The sequence below is a fragment of the Lates calcarifer genome, linkage group LG8, assembly GCF_001640805.2.
Source record: "Lates calcarifer isolate ASB-BC8 linkage group LG8, TLL_Latcal_v3, whole genome shotgun sequence".
Classification (NCBI taxonomy): Eukaryota; Metazoa; Chordata; class Actinopteri; family Centropomidae; genus Lates; species Lates calcarifer.
Genome location: NC_066840.1, coordinates 20,338,556 through 20,360,625, shown reverse-complemented (window position 1 = coordinate 20,360,625; position 22,070 = coordinate 20,338,556). Strand labels below are relative to the sequence as shown.

The 22,070-nt window shown below is 39.3% G+C and overlaps 1 protein-coding gene across 1 annotated transcript; it reads left to right on the top strand.

Moving 5' to 3' along the window:
* The first annotated feature begins 2,920 nt into the window (after nt 1-2,920).
* Nucleotides 2,921-21,547, top strand: gpm6aa (glycoprotein M6Aa). The gene is made up of 7 exons (XM_018679387.2): nt 2,921-3,414; nt 14,521-14,713; nt 15,086-15,242; nt 16,495-16,648; nt 17,439-17,515; nt 18,196-18,261; nt 19,442-21,547. The coding sequence occupies exons 1-7, from the start codon at nt 3,378-3,380 to the stop codon at nt 19,592-19,594; spliced, it is 837 nt and encodes a 278-aa protein (XP_018534903.1). The 5' UTR covers nt 2,921-3,377; the 3' UTR covers nt 19,595-21,547.
* The last annotated feature ends 523 nt before the right edge of the window (nt 21,548-22,070 follow it).

The following is a 22,070-nucleotide window of genomic DNA, read 5'->3' as shown; positions in this document are numbered from 1 at the left end:
TAAATTATTTAACTCAAATAAGAGTTTAGGTCAGAAATGCTTGATCCAAATTGGCATGTATTTAGGTGATGAGGGAGAAAAAAACCCAACTGATTCTGTACGCCCAACATATTTCAGATTTATCAGGACCACAACTAAGCAGGTGAATAGTGGACTCAAAATACATCAGCACTGTGAAAGCAGTGACCACAACATCCTTTACATGCTCAAAGACCACACCATTCTCCCTCAAGAGGAATGAACAAACCTGCTGCAATTAGACTCACAATGGAAAGGCCAACGGCAACAGGAAGCTACATTAAAGTAAAAATACAACATAAGACAAAGAAGGAATGTCTTTTGGGTCAAAAGCGACAAAGGAAAATGCCTTTCACACTGCTCTGCTTTTACTTACAACACTCAGTCATGCAACAACGACAACACACAGTATATCTTAGGTGATCAAGTCAGTCACTCAACAATACTATTAAGTAAAAATGACCCAGTGAACACAAAATAAAAATGTACATATAAAGATATTAATACTGCACATTCTAAGTGTGCATTCATTATTTCAATAATTGAGCAGGAGAGTGAATGATTTATTAATTTGATATGGGACTGAACTATATCACAAAAACATTTACTTTAAACTACAGGAAACTACAGAAAATGACCATACTAGACACAAGGTTAATTTTTAAATAGAGACTGTGGACTGATATCCAACTCTACTCCAACCTTAATAAAAAAATTTAAAAAGTTCTTTTTTGGTGGTATTTTTATGCTTACTAAACCTCTCAAGGCTTCAAAAGAATGAAGAAAAGGAAGTCAATAAAACTTGGAAAATTTTACAGCAAATGGAAATATTTGCTTTTATTCCCACACACTGCGCTTATCAAGCAAGGTTACCTGATTTTTACCAAGATTTTCTTTTATTAGTTAATTTATTTTTAATGGATGGACAAGCTACATGGATGTAGCCAGCTAATATTCAGAATTTTGTTGACCAGAAGTACAAGACATATATTGTTGCAGCGCAGCATATGGTGGTAAAGCAGCAGATAGTCTCCTAATGAGCTGGAAGAACAGTCCAGGCTAGCATGATATGGACCAAAGTGATGGACTGTCCGACTGACCAACAATCAGACAGACTGACCAACTAAGTGCCATGGAATGCCATCCATCAAACCATGCCAATGGCATGGCCAATAAAAAGCTAAGCTGCTAAATTAAACTTAGGCAGATACTCAGTGGACACAGGAGGTTAAACCATTTGGTTGGACAATATGCTACAGAGGGCTGATTAAATTATTAATTAAATAAGTTACATTAAGCAATGAAACATTAATAAAGCGTTACATTTTAACATTAATAAATTAGTACATTAATTTTTGCGCATTAGCATAATAACCATTACCAAGATGTGATGGTTCTGGTCTTGTAGAGGGCCAATGAATGCAGCTGAGTTCTTTTAATTAGGGCAGATACAGTACACTGCAGGACAAAATCAAGTTAAAGGCTGAGGAAATGAGAACAGTCAGATATTTCTCAAAGTTATCTATAAATTTTGCCTGGCAATGGTCAGCACTACCAGAGGTAATATGACAAATTTAGTCAAACCCACTCATCTGTATTTCATGAGGTCTCAAAACCGAAACAGTAATCAATGCCCAATGCATTAGAGCAGCCAAAGCAGCAACTAACACTACTACAATTTTTTCTACTTGAGCTCTGACTAAATCCGAAAAATCTGTGCTGTTTTGCTATATATTGACTGCTGATTACAAATTAGTTATATATCCAAAATAAAGTTTAGCTCAGGTCAATCACAAACTGTTCTTCCTATGCATCCATCCACCCCTGTATTATTTATTTCTATTTTAGTTCATGTGTTCACTTGTATCATTCTCAGAACTCTTTACATGCCTCCTTCTCGACTGTTTTCCAGTTCTCTGCTGCAGCAGAAGCTCAATCTCCCCACAGGGAACATTAAAGTTTTATCCTAATCCACCTGTCTGGTCATCCATCCATTCACCCATCTGTCTGTACTGCAAGTCAAGACAGACTTTATTTATACAGCACATTTCATCCCAAAGCAGTTTAATGTATCTCAGCGATCTTCCAATTATTCTTCTACACCTCTCATCTGTCCCTGTCCATCGATTTATTTAGCTGGTTGTCCGCTGGTCCTTGGTCATTATCAGTGTAAGATTTTAGCTACTTTGTGTCTCATTAGTTCTGTATCTGCTATATTCAAGTTAATGCATGCATTAACAGTGAACCATTGACACATTACGTTGTCATGCGGTCATAGTGCTTGCTTCTCTTCTTCACTTCTGCACAACCTTCCTACACGATACATGACCTGATATCCAAAGTGGAATTTAACACATAAGTCTTGTACAGAGCAGAAATATTCACACTCACATGACATGCATATCTGCAATATGCAATATGTCAGCTTTTTGAGAAATTAAATAAATAAGCAACCCATTGGCTGTCAAAAGAGTTTCCCAAGACCATAATCTGTAAAACCTCAGCCCATAGTAGACCACATAATCCTTTAGTTTAAATCTTAAATTCAACAAAAATGGGCAACAACTTGCTTATGCAGTGTCTATCTACAGATACAGCATGAATTTACATGATAAGAATCCAATGGCACCTCCTTGGTGATCATATAATTGAATCTGTATGACTAACAAGATTAGGAGAATCCCATTTTGAAATCAGATGTCCCCCCTCCCTTATTTAAGGAAAGGTTCAGTTAATGCAGTAGAGCCGCTGCTGCAGGGGGGCGTCAGGCTTAACCATTCTGTCTGAGAGCCAGGGGTGTTTAGGGTGGGCTAGGCCGGTAAGGGTAGCATGTACTCGTGAACACCCCTACTTTAACATGACACAATCAGAAGGTCTGTGTTCACTGCTCAGTCTGCACTCCAGTGCTGCTCTCAGTGTTTTAATCCCTCATTTTTCACACACCTGTCTCTTTCGACTGCATACCCCTCTGTCACACATGCGCTTTCCTGCCTACCATTGAGACCACCCTCTGTTCCATCCAGCCCCCCTCCTCCCCTCCTCCTCCTCCTCCTTCTCCACCACCAGGGACTAAGGAGGTTTTCAGCACTTGCCACAGCAACTCGCAATGGACAGCACCACAAAGACTCTGTGATCCCTCGCATCACCCAGACGCTTGACAGAAACCACAGCTGACAGGCAATCTCTGCATTCAGCAGGGACCGTCTAGAGAAGGTGGAAAAGTGAGACCAAAAGAAAGAAAGCGGAAGTGCTTTGTGGACTACCCCTTCAAAAATAAATAAGGTTTTGAACCTGCAACCCGAACGGGCATTGTGTTTTCACATATCTCTCGTTGTCCGTCCTAAAACAACATCAGCGCAATGGAAGAAGACATGGATGAAGGGCAGACCCAGAAAGGTAAGAAAGTATTTCTTGCACATTAGGGGAGATTTCCTTAAGTGAATCTGACATGGGGTGTTTTGTCAGCGTGTCAGTGGTGCCTCTGCAGAGACGAACGCACAAATGTTAGCCTTTCCCTTTCTGAATAGGAGAGCAGCTGTTTGTGGTAATTCCTTTGTCCACTGAGTATCAGCACTCCACTGAAGAGTGCACGTCTGTATGTGCTGTTTGGGTAGCCAGAGGGGTGTGAACTGCTTCAGTGAGGGCTGGACTGTCTTTGTTTGTTTGATAAGGTTTTCATGCCTGTCACAATGGCTGAGAGAGAAACATGAAGAGTGAAGAACCAAACCAAGCTTCTACACTCATTAATCCATCAGCTCTCAGGTTCTGTCCTTTGTGTCCGAATACCCACACGTTGTATCTTGCAGCAATGCTTCTTTTTTTTTTTTTTTGCAACATTTAGTGTGGAATTGATGCAGGATCGGAGAAGGGCAGTGTTTGCTTTGTGCAAAGTGGAATTGCTATTTATACTTCACACACACACCCCACCACCACCACAACCTTTTCTCTACATGAATGATTCAGTGTACGGTTGGGAATCACAAAAGCAAGTGAGTTAGAGTGTATTTTTGTTTACTAGTGGACTGCAACATTTTGAATAGAGCTGTTATTTCTAAAGCCATCCTGAAATGACACGAGCAGTGACGAACAGGATGCTGTTGTCATGTAGAAAACACATTTGACTCTTGGCTCACTCGTCTCACTCCCTCTCAGATTTACTTCATGTGACAGGCATGGCTTCATATGTTTGTGTTTCTCTTCCCTCCTCTCTCCCTCCGCCCCACAGCCGAGCGCTCCTCACAGGCACACACATGAGCTGAAACAGTTGCCATGGCACTGGCCAAGTGTAGTCATTATCTATTCTCTCTTCACCCACTCCTGCTGATGACATTTCAGCAACACAGGAATAGTTCACTGTGTCTGTGAGTGTGGGAAGCAAAAAGAAAGAGTTACAGACTCACACTGACAGAATTTAAGCAGAAGTGAAGGGATGAGAGATTCAGGGGGTGCAGTTGAGAGAGAATGAGAGGTTTGGGAAAATATAGGAAGCATTGTCACATCAGAGAGAATATGATTGTCTATATGTTAGTTATGCACATCCAGCAGCTATAGAGAGATTCCATTTTGTTCCCTGTTGATTAAAGGGATTGACAAAATTGCTGCAAGATTATTCATGAGGGTGCTGTTCACATGATGATTTATAATGTTTGACATATGTGCCACAGAAAATTCCTTACAGATTGTGATCTAATACCTCTTGGTCGCCATTACTAGGTGTGTACTCAGGCATTCCTATTTAGAGAGTGAAATCTGTCATCCTTGGCCACTAACACAGATGCTCATCCAACTGAAAGATGCAGCCATGCAAGCTGTGCATACATTTTTCTGTGCCATGTCCATTTACATGGATGAAGCGTAGGTTTGTAACCACTCTAAATTTGGCTTTTGGCTCACTGCCATACATTTCTTCTATCCAAAAAGACTGTAAAACATGCAAACAGGAGCTATACATTGTATTTTTTGAGTGTAGTCAGAGTTGGTCAGCACAAGCCATTTCAGAGATGCAAAGGAGATTTTTTTTTTTTTTTTTTTGGCAGATGACGTAATTGTTTTTCTGTGTGACTTGTTAAACTTCGATGTTTAGGAAGTAAGGCTGGCTTGGGGCTTAAAAGTCAAGCATGGAAAAGAGGTTCAGGATAAAGTATAAGATGCAAAAATTAATAAATAGAAAACATATTTTTGTCCACATAGCCTGCATTTATAAACCGTAAAATGACCAACCTGTTACCTTAGAAGCTGACATTCAAGCTGGTCCTGCCTCCTGACTGATGCATGCAACCACTCACAGCCCTGTGGCTGCCATGGTGACACGCCATCATAAATCACTGCCCACGTGTGAGGAAAAATTTGATCTGTTTCTTAGAGTTGCTTACTTAAAGGATTCGCTTTGAACTTTTTCATCCTAACTCTTCAGTAGTTGATTATTTTTATGCGACCACAGCAGGTTCCCATTTATTACCAGGCTCCAGTGAGATCATGACATGATATTTCAGGAGATTTAATGGATGATAAAGCATGACACATTGTGAGATAGATATGTTAGAATAAGGTAGCAGGGCTCGCTGGTCACCCAACTCAGTGGGTCTTTTATCAAATGATTGACTTGGAAACTGACAGCTCCTCGTTATGGAGGACCAACAGATGACTGACATAACTGCTCTGATGAAGCATGATGAAGATTAAAGCTGTCCTGTCAAGTTTCTTTCCATATCACTTTCTTTTCATGCCTATCATTTTTTTAAGTTGTAACAGTAAGCAGTGCTCATTTTCAGACATTATAAGCTGCAAGCAGCAAGTCACACAAATAAATAAATAAACATGGTATAGAATAAATAAGAAAAACTTAGCATGACAAAGTCCAACAATGAATTCTGTAAAGCTGCCCCAGAGCTACAGTCCATCAAAGATTGAGTCAGAGATAGGGTTAACACACTGAAACACTGAACATTCAAGCATGCATTGCTCACAGCAAAAGTTCTTTAAAACAGAAGCACTACAACAATATTTCTGTGCGGCCATAACAATTTTAAAAGCTTATGAATGTCATGCAACATTGTTTTCTTATGAGAAGGCAACTCTGTTTTATTGGAGCTTTTAATGTCAACTGGGTACTATCTTTACTATCCATCACATTTATGACATTCTTAAAGGACGAGTCAATATAATTTTGCTTATTAAATGTACCATAGACATCATCCAAGCTTACATGCAAACTGCAAATAAATAGGTACTTCCACCTCAGAGGAGGTGTGGATGTCAATGAGTGCACTCACAGCACGCTAATGCCCTTCTGTCTTCCTTTTCTGAGGCTGCAAATCTCTGATTATGAGTCAGACACACCAGGTGGGCACTGCTCACTTCAGCTGCTAGCCAAAAGTAGCAGCGCACACCACGTACCAAAGGGGTCATCAGCAACAGGGATCAAACCAACACCCTATGGGTGACAAAGCAGGTGTTCCACTAATGTGAACACAGTACGGAAATGATAACTTTTGCAGACAAGTTCTGCAAATGAGCACAAGAGGGGTGATAGTGTTTAAGAATAAACATGGAGATACTTCACATTAGTTCCATTAATTGCAGTTGAATGGAAAAACTGAGAAAGGCACACCTGTTAGCTTTTCCTGAGCCAAGAATCTACTCTGCAAGGCATCGCTTGTCCTTCTGTTTGATCAGTTTGATCGTTCTACTAATTTGGCAAGCTATTAAATGTTGAGCATCTCATTGAGATTTTTTGTCAATCTTCATAAAACATAGAGGAATTTTTGTCAACTGACAGGAAATAGACACAGCAGACAGCAGAGTTTTGCTGTATTTTTAACTGAGTCTCATGCACTTTGAATTTACAGCTCCCATAATGTCAAATTTGCATTGAGGTTAAGGTGTGGTGAATTCACAAGAAGCTACTCTTAATATAGAATATGACTGATATATTGGCATGCCAACATGCATGACCACATCTGACTATGACTTTGGTCAATTTTAAATATTAACATGGTACATAATCAGATTTTATTTATTCTATTCTAGGCTTAATATTTTGTTTGTGAATGTATCTCTGTCATTCAGCTGGGTTAGTCATCTTGTTTTAAAGAGCTTCTAACTATAAATAATTCAACTGTAAGTACATCAATGGAAAGTTTTACGTCCAATGATGGCCTCAAAATATCAGCGGTAAGTTCTGGTCGTGCTAGTAGCACAACCTTTCTCCTTCCCTTTCTCTAACCCCCCCCTCCGGTCTCTCTCTCTCATTGTACTGAATCCTAAGTTGCATGAGCCAAGGAGAAGTCGAGGAAGTTCCAATTGTTCTTTGTTGGGGCTATTATTGGAGAACTTCAGAGGGATTTCTTATTGTTCTCACAGAAATGACTCACTAGTACAGATTTTTAGATATGGGACAGCAGGTGTTTGAGACCATTCCCGAGGATCACCACTGGGTCCTTAAAATGATATGGATATGAATGGTTTTCTCATTGTTTAGGCTTAAGATGCTGAGACTTTCAAACCATAGTTAAAGTAAGTTAGCTTAAACATTACTTTATTTGCAAGAGAGTGTATTTGGAAACTGTAATCAAGTAAAAATTTGATTCAACGGTACAGATTCAATTAGATACTGAAGACAGGCTATTAGTGCAATCTATTGTTTGGGAGCTGTGACTTTAATCCTTACACTTGTTGGTGTTGGCTGCCTATGATGCTGGCAATCAAGACATTTAAGCTCAATTCACCCTGAAAAAGAGTATCATCCACACAGTTTAAGCGTAAAAACTGAGAGTAAAAGAACAGCCCTGGTCTCGTCTCCTGAGTTTTTGACATTTGCTCCTCAGTTCCTGGAGTGAACTTGGCACAGACAAAAGACACGTCCCTGCTCAGCAGTCACGCAGTCATGTTCAGACTCTTCCATCTCTTCAGCGAAAAATAAAGAGAGGAAATCAGCAGCTGAGCTTTTGGACCTGGCCTGTAACGTCCTTTTAGCCCAGAGGGGTTATCTGTGTAATGTGTCTCATTCACTATTGTCCCACTGAATTTGTTGACATACAGTAAGTGGGTCACGGCTCTGAAGTACCCGGTCTATTCGCAGATTTTGCGCTGCGGTTGACATGGCAACCATACTGGTTGATTAAACATGCGCAGAGGAGAGGGGGGTGTGCAGGAGCTGGGGGAAAAAAAAAAAAAAAACCTGCTCGCTTCAGGGGAGGGGGGCTTCGCATTAAATATAGGGAAGCAACGAGACACGTATACGCCCATTACTCTCAGGCTGACACAGGCACCATCCCCCCACTGAGATCTCTCTCTCTCTCTCTCCCTTTCTCTCTCTCTTTAGGACCAGGCTCACTGCCACCCCACCCCCATACAAAACTCCTCTGCTAACAAGGAACTAATAACTGCTAGTTGAATGCACAAAAAATTGAGTCTGATTGAATGTCTTGTGGTGTACGTGCAGTAAATATACAGCAGACATAAAATTAGATTATCACTCTCTTTTCTGTCATCTCCTTTATTTCATTTTGTTCATTTCCTCCTCTAACACAGAATCTTATTAGTTTTCTCTGTGGCTATAACTGCACCAAAAAAAAGCCTAAATGTGACGGATTTTAATTAAGGATGTGCCAACAAACACATACAATCATTACAGGCCAATATCATCTTTAAAAGTCATTAACTGGAATCAGCACAATATTACTTCAATGACTGATGTTGTATGTTTACTATATTAGATATTATTCAGTCAAAATAGCAACAAATAGACATCTTATGTCTTTCAGAAATATGTCTAATTAATTTACAAGTTTATAGTTCATTCCAGTGAAAACATCTTTTCCCTGCGCTCCTGGGTAGACAGATGTCTACAGCCCATATTTCACTGGTGTAAATAATCCTCATCTTTTTGTCTTTGTTTCCGTCTGCATCTCTCACTTTGTGGAGTGTGTTTACCCAAATTACACAAAACATGGTGGCTATTTTGCCAGAGTGCACAGCTTGACTATTCTGTCACAGACAAACAGGTTCCAAAGATACAGAGTTTTGACTCACTGTACTGACACTGATGCATAACACACAGCAGCCACAGCTGAACTCATCTGAATGTGCAAATTGCCAAATCAGACTATTTAAGACTCAGTCTGCATGCATCTGAAAAGCAACCCAGAAGAACAGACAGAATAAGTCTCCGCCACAGAGTGTCAAATACTGGTTAAAGAAACCTAAAGAAGTGCAATAATGCACCCATCCTGTAGAAGAGTATAGAAGGCTATATGCAGAGACTCCTGTAAACAGATCCAGTGGGGTAGAAAGAGGAAAGCCAATAAGCTTGGTAATAAGTATATTGACTGCTTAAGTCATTATGCACTAAACTGTGCTGCTGTGAGCTGGTAAAGGCAACAGAAAAATTCTAATTCAAGCAGAAGGAAACTGAGGAACTTTAGTCAGGTAAAAAATAAAAACACACTTGAATAATATTGTAGTAATATATTATTGTAAATATAACAATATCAAACTCATTAGTGTCGTAAAATGACAGCAAATCTTTAGTTAATTAACTCCAACTGTCTGCCGGATGTTGGCGCCATGCTGTCTTTGAAGGACGTCATTTACCTCAAAGCGTTATTTAAAGATAACCTCATCCCTCATGTGAATGTTGACTGGGTCAGTGAGAGTCTGAGTGTGTGTGTGTGCGTGTGTCCCTTTTGCCTGTCGGATATGACACTGACAGATGGAGGAGAAGTAGGAGGTAGGAGGGGCCTTCGGAGGGGGGTCATCCCTTCCCTTTGTATTAAGGAGACGCCTTCTGTTGATTGGACCACAGTGTTTGGGGTCATGTAGGCTTCACTTTTTTTCCCCCCAAACAGAGGTTTTTTGTGTGGAGGATAAAATATTTAAAACCCCGCCGTCTCCTGAAATCCTGTCTCTTTGTTCAGAATTCATTAAGACTAATCCTAGTGTTGCCATATTTTCAATTTTGGCAAGTGAAATTTATTTCATTAACACTCAGTGGGAAGAATATCCTTGGATGTTTCTTTCCTGTTGGAGACACATTAAGCAGCAGAAAGCATTTAAGTAAATCAGAGTCTTAAAATTGATCTAATTCATAATTTTGAAAGATTTTTTTTGTTCATGAACCTTTGATGCTTTGGGATAACCTATTTTGCCATGAAAACAATAAGTTACAACATCCAAAATGCTATCACTACAGTGTGTCCTGCTTGACCAGATCAAGTAAAAAGAATACATAAGGTTCATCCACGTTGCTTCCACTGGTCCATTCAAATCAGCTTACCCAAAGTCAATTAGGCCAAATTCCCAGCTTGACTGTCAGTGGGTGCTTCAAGAGACCAGTAGTACTACACCTGTGCGCATGATCAGTTCAAATACTTACATCTCCTCATCAAGCAGGGGATCTTTTATTTTCATCGCAGGTAATGTTGGGCTAAGCAAAATGCATGAATAATGAATGTGAGAGGCCTATGCTCTGCTGCTCTGTGGCGCCTCTAAATTATGGATCAAGCATCTAGTAGCTCTGAGAGTCAGTTCGCACCACCACTTGCTATTTTTCTCCGGCTCGGTCTTGCAGCCAGTTAAGATCAATGAAGAGTTATAGAGAGGAAATGAGAGGATGTGGTGGTGTGAGGAGGTTTTTTTTAATGCAGCGGTGCTGACACCTGACATCAGAACTGTAGGAAAAAAATCACATCTGATCAAAGATCCTCAAAAGCCACAGAGCTATTATAGCATGGTCTGGCTATAGTTTTAATCGTACTCTCAAAAAATATGAACATTAGATGAAGAACAGCTGAAGGGATATTACTGTAAACAAGACTCAATATTACACTATCAACATCCAGTCTGACTCAGTCTTTTTTTGTTAGACCATTATGTATGACTCACTATTAAGTAGGATTCTTAACCTGCTTTTCACATGGTCACCACTCTTTACTGGGTCTGAGGAATTTCCCCTCCACAAAATTAAAAGAACACAATCAATAAAACATCACTCTTGTTACAACCACTCACTAATGCACCCATCTTACCCTGCAACTTCATCTTCAGCTGTTTCCATGGAAACAACACTTCCTTTTAGTCAAGTCACGTAGACAACATTATTTTCTTGTAGCTCACAAACTATTATAATGCACCTGTAGCCAAGTCTGTTATATGGATTTGTAATAAGTAGGAATGACACCTGGTGTCTTATATGACAGTGCTGTTGCACAGTAAAATAGATTTCAAAAGAACTGTGAGATGCTGGCTCCAGCTAGTTTAATCTGTGTGCAGAAATGTAAATAATGCACGGTAGTAAACCTTGATTGAGGCTAGGACGTAAATTATTTATATTACTGCTCATCCCCCTTCATGTAAAGCACAGGCTCCAAACATCTACAGCGCCAAATTTAACCAGCATGTCTCAAAGGTGAGTGAAAGAAAAAACTACATGTTTTTTTTTTTTTCAAAGCAGTTTGTTCCCTATGTGAAGTTGTAAAATCAGCTTCAACCCTAAATGATTTCTGCATTAAGTTCTTTTGAAACTTCGGCTTTTTATCTCACTGCTGCAAACAACAGTAACAAGCGCTACAAGCGAATCAATCTAATCATGTAAAATGTCCACTTGTCTGTTTGGGTGAGTATTTCAGATGACTGGACAGTCAGTTCATCCTCTGGCTTAAACAGGCACACTGACCCAGAGCATGAGAGGTAAATGTGACTGGCTTCTCTGTCACTCTCATCTCGTCAGTAAACACCCTCGCATCAATAAATCCTGTCATTGCCTGCCTCCTGAAACGATAAGGTAACTCAGGATAATGAGTCTGAGGGAAGAGCTGGTGACAGAATCACTTTCTGTCTCAGCGTGCATTCAAAGAGGGAAACAGATCTGCTTAAAAACAAAAGGCATATGAGCTGCCAAAATACTGCACAAAGATTTATAATTATCTCAGACAGGATTTTATAACTCTGGCAAATTATCTAGAAGCAATTATTTTATCTTTTATCATGATGATTTAGAGGTAAACAGTAAAAAATGTGACTCAAATATTGCAGAGGAAACAGGAATCAGGAATTACTGCTTGTGTATATTTAAATGGCCTGGTTGACATTTTTTGGCAGCAAAAGCCACTCAACACAAGTTTCAAAGGTTCCTCTTTTTTTTTGACTATCCCATGTTATTACACCACTGAATCATCTCATTTGCAGGAAATTTATACCATAGATCGATACCATTGATTAAGAGCAACAGCAGTTCTATGGGATCTGTCCACAAGTATTAGAAGAAACAATTTATGACCGTACAGAGGCAAGTTGAAGGAAAGTGGTAACATAAAAAATAATAACAAAATAATAATGTAATGCATTGTTTGATATAAATAACTTCAACAGGGAAATTGGCTTTTTCCCTTTTAACCTGATATTTGACGATCAAAGCTACACTATTTAACCCCTGAACTTACATTTTCACCACTCAACCAAGAGGCGGTATCATTCTACTGGCTGATAGTGAGTCCTAGCTGTAGGCAGTCACATGAAATAAGGTGTGAAACTGTGTGAAACCACCTGTGGATGTTGGTGGAGTAGATGTCAGGTGGCACCGTAAGCACCTGATACTCTAAAAGGCATCAAAGGTGAGGTGTTCCCTGAATTTGATGTCTCTTCCCAGGTAATGTCCCACTCCCCTGGGCTGGGCTGGTACGAATGCTGGAAAAACACCAAGGAGGTGATGATATAGAAATGCCGGAAATAGATGAACAGATGGTGTAACCTGTTCAGGGAGGGATTCTACAGTTTGATATATAAGACATACTCTGCTCTGATGTCTCTGAAAGAAGAGAGCCTTTTATTTAAAACCCACAGAAAATCTGCCTATGCAGATGTGTCTGATCTATGTGAGGGTAAATTGGGCTTTGAACTTAACACAACTGAGCAGAGAAAATATCCACAGCCACTAAAAGCAGAGATGTCTGACCAAGAGGCACTGATAACCTGACTTTTAACTATTTCAGCTGAGCTACTGATATTATTTAAAGCTGTACCTGACCAGATTTCATGGACAAAATAGGTTTAGAATAAAGCAGGAAAGTAGAATAGACATTCTACGGTCTAGCACTGGATTACATCAGCACGGATGCAGATAATCTAGGCAAGCCTGGGCGAGGGTTGGAGCTGCAGCAAGCGCCTGAGTGCTGTGCACAGCGCAGCAGGCGGACCAGCTACTTGGTATTCCACTCAGGTTTGGATCAGAGTCAGAAGCAGAGTTGAGAAGGAGAAGGAGGAGGGATATTTGCTCTGACTCCTGCTTTGTAACACAGGCGAAGACAACAAGATAACCATAAAAGTGATGGTGCTGAAAACAGCCTTGATGAACGCTCCTGAAATCCTTCATCATCTCTATGGCTGACAATGAAAATTGACTCTGCAGACATAGAGTCTCTTTACTGATCGAAGATAGCAGTATGAATGCAGATTAATTTAATCAGGGGCCACAGTCATGATATAACTGATCAAGAGGAATTTTCTGTTTCTGTGAGCACTGAATTTTATTTGTACATTTCACATGCATGTATTGATTTGGAATTCAGATAGCCATGCATATTTAGGTTGCAGCTCTCCATTGCAATACAGCTCTGGATGATGAGTTACAAATTGATTTCGAATGGGCCAGGCTTTGTGAAAAATGTGTCTGTGTAGTTAATATACTGCAATGCACTGCAAGACCCCATAAAGTCTGGTTATGTTCTGTGCCTCCGCAGGAAATAAATTCTACTTCTGTTGCTGTTACTCTGAGAAATGACTCAGTACCCCAACACACACACACACACACACACACACACAAATACACAAAACATAAGATGGAGACTCATAAATCTAAGGGATTCACATAGACACACTTGCGTGCATGAGTATTTACATACTCGGCCTCTCTGTGAGCATTCTGTGTGACAGGAGATTGAAGTTGAAACCCAGCAGTGATTAGTCACCTTAAAGGGCCCCCGGGGGAAGGAAGCTGGGCAAAGAAGAATAGGGTTAAAGGTCAGGAACACCGTGTAAAACTCAGGACAAAGTTTTTAATGCTGAATAAAATGTCAGCATCCTCTGTAGGGCTGAACCACTGACAGAACAAATATAGTGCATGAACCAAGAACACAGGGAAAATGTGATACAAGATAACTGCACGGATAAAGCAGAAGTGGCCATTCACTCTCTTTTGTAGCACTGAGTGCTCCAAATCCATGGCCAAAAAATAATCTCCTCATATATCAGGGAGAAGATGTACTGTAGTCCAGCTACTTTAAAGTTGGCTGCCTCCCAACTGTGTGGTCTGAATGTTCAAGATTCTTAATAAAAGCAAATGGTACTACAGTGTACGACATGCAAATGCATTCGCCCATTGGCAAAGTTTTGTTGAATTATTTAAAACTGAATATTCCTCCCATCCTGGATTTAGTTAGAGAGGTCTTTCATTTTCTGTCTTGTTGACTAACGGTTGGCTTTTTAAAAATCTCTTTTTATGTTTAGGATGCCTGGAATGCTGCATCAAATGCCTGGGTGGGATTCCATACCCATCCCTCATAGCCACCATCTTGCTGTATGCGGGCGTGGCTCTGTTCTGCGGCTGCGGACATGAGGCCCTGTCCGGCACGGTCACCATCCTCCAGAACTACTTCGAGGTGATGCGGAGCCCTGTGGATGCACTGGATGTATTCACCATGTGAGTAGTAAAGTAGTAAAGGTTCAGACTGATTTCAAGAGTTGATTAGCTGTTGAAGAAAATATTATTGGCCCTAAGGAACTGGCAATTTGCATACCCACAAAGGGGATGAAAAAAACATTAATTTAACATTATGCTGTTTGACACAGCCTACATTTTCCACACTGTACTTTTGCTATAGAACAATATGTCATCTGTATTATCTATGTCACTAAAGCAAAAGGAGATAGTAACATTATTAGACCCACAAGTAAATCTCTCCATCCTGCAACAATTTCACAAAGGCTAATTAGACTTGTTACACTTTTAAGAAACAAAGTGTAACAATGTATTGTTGTTCACATTTTCAGTGGTTCTCTATTCATTCTCTAGGATTGACATTATCAAGTATGTGATCTACGGCATTGCTTCGGCTTTCTTCGTCTATGGCATTCTGCTGATGGTGGAGGGCTTCTTCACCAGTGGAGCCATTAAAGACCTGTATGGAGACTTCAAGATCACCACCTGTGGACGCTGTGTCAGCGCTTGGGTAGGACTAACATTTCAGTGCACGTTAACAAATCAAATGTCAAATGAAGCTTAGATTTTGGTTGTGTACTCTCTCTCTCTCTCTCTCTATCCTGCTATGGACTGGTGATCTGTTCAGGGTGTACCACGCCACTTGCCCAATGTCAGCTGGGATAGGCTCCAGCCCCCCTGCAACACTTAATAAACATTATATAATAGTAGTAAATAATAGATGGATGAATATCTATATATGGGCCTCCAAAGCCGCTGCACTTTTCAGGAATCACTTTGTAATTAAACAGTAATGCCAGGTAATTTCTCTGGGAGTTTCCCCCAAAAAAGTTTCTGCAGTTGACACCTCTTTCAGCCCTAGTGACAATCATTATGCAAGCCTTTTACTAATTTTCAGCAAATCACCGTTGCTGTTAATCTGACAGTAGTTAGACAGAAAGGAGTGTGAAATGCTTAAGTTTGTATACACTGGGTGTCATCTGAATTTTTATTGGATTACACTGAATTGTTCCCAAATATCATGGATTATTACTTAAGCTAATTTTGTATATTAATCAAGTTTACATGTAGGGCATGAGATCTGTGCAAGCATGACAAAGCAGGCAGTAAATCACCCTGCAATGCTTCTGTGCATGAAAAAAATAGCTGATTTGCATGTTTGTGTTAAAATAATTCTAATAATATACTTTCTCACAACTGAAGTGCTCTAAAATTACATTTAAAAAAAAATCAATCAAATTAATTTTATTACTACCAACAACAATTAAAAAGGAGCACTCTCATGTGGAAAAAATCACAGAGCTGGAAGCAATCCTAACAAGATTATTGCTAGGATATAATTGCAAATCTGTAGCTTCACAGGGAGGAAAAGGAAATGAGCTATGCTATGGTATTTGTGATCAATGGGTTCATTAAGTTAGTGTCTGTTAATTTTATGCCCATGGAAACATCCAAATCAAAATGAGACTAAATGGCAGAAACAGGGAAGTGGACCATGGAGCAGATTAGTGGCTTGGGAACACCTTCTAACCTAAAGGAACACAGATTCATATCAGTGAATTTGTATACCTCAAGAGCTGGAATAAAGCACCAAACCCATGCTATAACCCATACATTCTAAGTGGTAGCAATGCATCACGATACAGGAAACATCATTCTAATTCTTTATCATCTAACTTGAAAATTAAGAAAGTTTAATTTTACACAGACTACATCAAAACTGTTCACACAGTGCCTAAAAGTGATCTGTTGTCTTCTTTCAGTTCATCATGCTGACATACATCTTCATGCTGGCTTGGCTCGGAGTGACTGCTTTTACCTCCCTCCCTGTCTTTATATATTTCAACATCTGGAATATCTGCCAAAATACTACCGGGCTGGAGGGGGCCACACTCTGCCTGGACCCACGCCAGTATGGTAAGAGTGGATATTAGGTCTCCATTTCTGCAGCCCTTCCTCCCACTGTTGAGACCTCAGTTGCTCAGATCCCTGTGGCCCCCACTGCTGAACACCTCTCATATCTATGTTGCACTGCTTACAACAATACTACTATCTTAACATCTTGAACTCACCTAGCAGATTTTAAAATTTATTTATCAAGTATAGCCTCTAGTGTAACTGTAAAAAAATCTCCTCTTTAAATTCTAGATGGATAATCCAACCATTAAGGCAAATTATATTTTGGTGTATAAACAACATACAGATATATCTCCTACTACACAGGGATCTAGTAAACTACGCTAAATTTCACACTTAATTTGTTTTATTTTATGCATACAAAGAAATTAATCTGTTAAATAAGGCACTGTCAAGTTCCTCTTCTTCAAATTACTACCCTGAAAAATTTTATGATCCAAAATCACATTATGTTAAGCTGCTACATAAAAGTCCATCATATCACTAGCTTATATGGCTGGCTCATTTCTTTTAATTAGTGCCACCTCTTTCGGTCCATTAACCACCAGCAGCCACTAATACTGGCTTTGTGTCAACAACTATTTGTGATGCTACCATCACATTAGCAGCCTATATATCGCCTGTGTGTGACTTTGTGTGCAGTAAGACTGTACTATAGAAGTCTGTTGCACATATGGACCTGTTGCCACTTTTTACACTATGTTTTTGTCTGTTTTCTGAACGCCTTTTATTGCATAGCACTCCACATCGGTATTTATACATGCTTCACGAATAATCTGACTTATTTCAGGTATTGTGCCAATTGCTGAGGCAAAAACAGTCTGTGCTGGATCAGAGAAATTCTACAAGATGTGCGAATCTAATGAGGTAAGGTAAAGGTAACTTCCATGTATAAAACTATGTTAATAATAAATATAGATTATACAAATGAATCTTTTTGCAAGTGTTGTAAATTCATGCTAGAGGCGTTTCTAAACATTTAAAAACCATTAGTTTAACAAGTCCTACTCTTTCAAAAGATCTCTGGCTGCTCACTGCCAGCCACAATGATATACTACCACTACCCAAACCGCAACACCACTGTCTCGGTGCCCTTGAACAGGGAACTTCACTCAGCTGCTCTGCTGGAGCAAAGACACATAGTAGAAGACATAAGGCGCAGCAGCTAGTTATAAGTCAGCTTACAGTGACAAGACACACACTGTGGTTACTCACACTAACACATGAATTACCACCATGCCTCAAATAATCTGAGTATCACCATGTACACTGAACCTACACTGACTGCAAAAAACAGCAAATTGCTGACACTGAATATTGCTTACATGAAAAACTCGAAGGGCTTTAACAAATATTGAATAATAATATTATACCACAAGATGTAGAACTGGCCATATATGTTCATAATCAGTACATGCATGGATTTATGTCTGTAAAATAGAATGAACTGTATGTTTGCAAGTGCATTTTCAAGTTGGGATTTGATTGGCAGATATGTCCAGTAAGCACTGAGGAGTAATATGTGCTGTGATTTGTTTTTGCTACAGCTTGACATGACATTCCACCTGTTCATCTGTGCCCTCGCTGGAGCAGGAGCTGCTGTTATTGCTATGGTGAGACATCAATAGGACCTGCACCCCTCCACTTCAAAGGACAAAGAACTAAAATATCCCTTAAATCAAGCACAAAACAGCGAAAACCATTTCTGTGGCATGCATTTTTGAATGCAGATACCAAAGATGACTCTTTTTTTCTTTTCTTTTCTTTTTTCTTTTCTTTTTTGGTTATTTGTGTTAGCAAATAACTACATAAATTCAATAACTGCAGCTGGGAAAATAGTTGTGTTTTGTTGCTGCTGGCTCTTAGTTAGCCTGTGTTGTGTTTGCCTGTGAGAGAATAGCTGTAGATGGGAGGGAAGGCATTTTGGCGCAGTGAAAAAGACAGGGTTTGTCTCTCTCCCTCTATCGGAGGCGCCAGACATGTCAATGTGTTGTCATGGAAACAGGGAGAAGAAAGGCTCAGAAATTGTTGCAAACATCACTCAGTAATTTGTGAGGAGCCATTTTCTGAGAAACAGAAAAGTGTTTGTTAGTCAGGGATGATGGTGCAGATTCTGGCAGGGACTCTTTTCAACATACCCTGATTTTCTTCCACATAATGGTGGAAAAAATCATCACAACAGATACACTGATGCATCCTAATAATGAGCTGCCCTAAAAAAAAAAATCTTCAAAGTAAGAGACATGATTAGAGCTAAAAAACAACCTTTAAAATGCATCAGACTCATCAATTAACTATAGGGAAAAGAAACCGAAATACAAACAAAATAATGCCTGTATTTTCTGTGTTTGAATCTTGCCTAATTGGTCTGTCTGCATCTCATAAACAAAGAGTAGTGCTGCTATGAAACTGTCATTCCTTCTGAAAAGAGAAGCTGTGTTACAACCTCAGTCATTACAGCACAATACATTCATTATAACCTTAGCTGCCATAGTAACGCAGGTCCAAGACCAACTTCAACATTATGCTGCCACCTGCTGGACCCTGGGAAATATAATCTTTAATTTAAAGGGCCAGTCTACACAAACAACTTTTACAGGTCTATTCATTGAATTTTAACTTAATATATGACTACTCTAAGTTCTTAATTTGCATCCACAAGAGATAATGAGGCTGGGAAATTAATGTTGACATCTCAATATATCAACACATATCATAGAGGTAGACTTAATTGGATTAATTTCTGTTATCTGCTATGTATTGACATAACACTATATAATTTTCACCTCACAGATCCACTACCTGATGGTGCTGTCAGCCAACTGGGCCTACGTGAAGGACGCTTGCCGGATGCAGAAGTATGAGGACATCAAGTCCAAGGAGGAGCAGGAGCTTCACGATATCCATTCCACTCGCTCCAAGGAGCGTCTCAACGCATACACATAAAGACCAGCATGAGGCCTGGCCCTGCCACTCCGGCCTGCCTCTCTCCCTCTCCTTCTCCCTCTCCCTCTCTCTCTCTCTCTCTCACCTCTGTCTTTCTATCTGTCCCTCTCTCTCTCTCTAACCATCCCCTCCTGAGGGGGGGGCGGATGGCGCCAAGGGCCCTCGCCACTGCTGATGTCACTGGTGCGTCATATGACAATGTGGTCTGGGGGGGAAACGTCACAAAAACCTCCCCAGTCACAAACAGCATTTCAGATGAAAAAAAAAAGCCCCTTTACCTCTCTCATGGATGGTGTTAAGATTATCATTATGGCAGTTATATTATTCTTGAATACAAGTTGTTTAGTGCTGATAGTAGTTTTAGTGTAGTTTGTAGAATCAGAAGTAGCAGTAGTATTTCTGCTTCTTTTTTTTTTTTACTGATTGATTGATTTGCGTATAATTGTATTATTTTTCTTAAAGGTTTTTATTTGATGCTAAGTGTCATTTTGCTCTCATGCATAATTTATTTTTTGCCGATTTCTGAGGGGGTCAACAGGGGCTTAAAAAGGGTTTTCAAGCACATTTCTCATGTCGTGTGTCTGGAGATTTCATCTTCAAGAACTATGTACTGTATGTGAACGGGTGGTTAGTTTTGAAAATACTTTAAATCTCACACGTAACTAGGAAGCCTTTGTCATACCAGTATTCCCAGGGATTAAAACCACTTTCACGTGAAAGTAATTCAATCTGTTTTTCTATTTGAAGTTATACAGTAGCAAGACGGCAAAATAAATACCAAAACATTAGAGTAAAACAAATATTTGCTAGATGTGCCAAGCCTGTTAAACAGGAAACAATGACTTTGATAAATATCAAAGATGGGATTAGTCAATTAAAGATAAATTATGGCTTATTTTATATTAATCTTGCCATTTACATGTATTTTAGGACTGTGAATGATTCCATTGTCTTTGAATCACAAGCCACAAAAGCACATGCAAACATGCTTTCATAACCCCTTTTTTAATTTCTTATAAGTGGAACTTTATAAATACTAAACTCCTCTGTTTTTGCAGAACTCTGCGCTGTATATACTGATATCAAAGCATACCTATATGTTAAGCACTGACATTTAAGGACAATTCATGTGAGAAGAAGAAGAGACCACTGTGGGTCAGACCACTTTGCATCTATCAGTCTCAACTGAAAAAGAAACCCTGACAGTAAAAAGTTGTTGGTGTAATGGCACTCCTTGGTGGAATTATCAGATGTGAGAAAAGTGTGTGTCACAGTAATTTTGTTCATGACAGTAACTGTATTGCTTACACATCTTGATGCCATATGAGTACAAAGGTGGCCTGTCAGTTCATTGCCTGGCAAAGTTTGTTTTGTCAGTGTTTCTAAAAGCTAGTTTCATGCACTTATTTGACCATTTCTGTGCTCTCTCTAGATGTAAGCGCATTGGTGTTCAACTCAAAGTTGGATAACTGTACTGTTAGTAAAGACTGTGAATTTAGATGTTTTTCGTGGCATGGACATGCATTAATATAGTCTTATTGACTCAAAAGTTACTTTATTTCACTTCTTTATTTTGACACTTTTGACTGTCTTGCTGGATCAACCCTTTGTTTATATGTGCAGTACTAAACCCCCACGCTTACCGCGTTATGCTACCGATATTAGATACTGTAGTCTTTGAGTTGTGTCTGTTTAGTTTGTGATGAGCTCTCAACCATGTCTTAAAACTAATACTTGTACCAACATTGCTTACTCTGTAATGATCTGAAAATATGCTCTCAGCTTTCTCCTCGTATTAGTCTTTTGTACTTTCACTACGAATGCTTAGTAGCAGGCTTTAAATTGAATCTGTTTTGTACATTCATGTGCCAACAGCTTGAGGTGGCTTATTTGACCTGTATGATCAAATTTGCTTGCATAAATAAAATTCACTTGTGTACTTGTTAATAAATACTTGATGTCGCTAGTGTCCATTTTGTTTTGGTGTCAAGAAATCTCACTGGTGGTATTAGAGGATTTATCATAGCTACTGTATGAGCCAATATTTCACTGTTATTAACTGTCAGGTGATTCATGAAATACAGTGGGGTAGTTTTAGATGGTAGAAAGATGGAGAAAATACACCCAGTAACTTACTCATACCACTAGATGTCTCCCTTTCCTCTTAGTCATTCAAAATACAGATTTGTCAAAAAGAAATTTTAGCACTTAGGAACTCTTGACTTTTATAAATATTTGGTAGCACTATTATTATGATACACTATTCAAGTTTTACCATTTATATTTAAACTAATAGAATATTGAATACGCAGTTTCAAACTTTTTTTGGCAGTTCCTAATATGTTATAAATTGAATCAATATGGGTAAATATTTCTTATGATGATCTTAAAGTAAAATTTATCTTGGCCATCAGTCTGTATGTTATATTTCATTTTAGTTTTGTCACTCTATCAATAGCGCACTGTATCTCAAAAA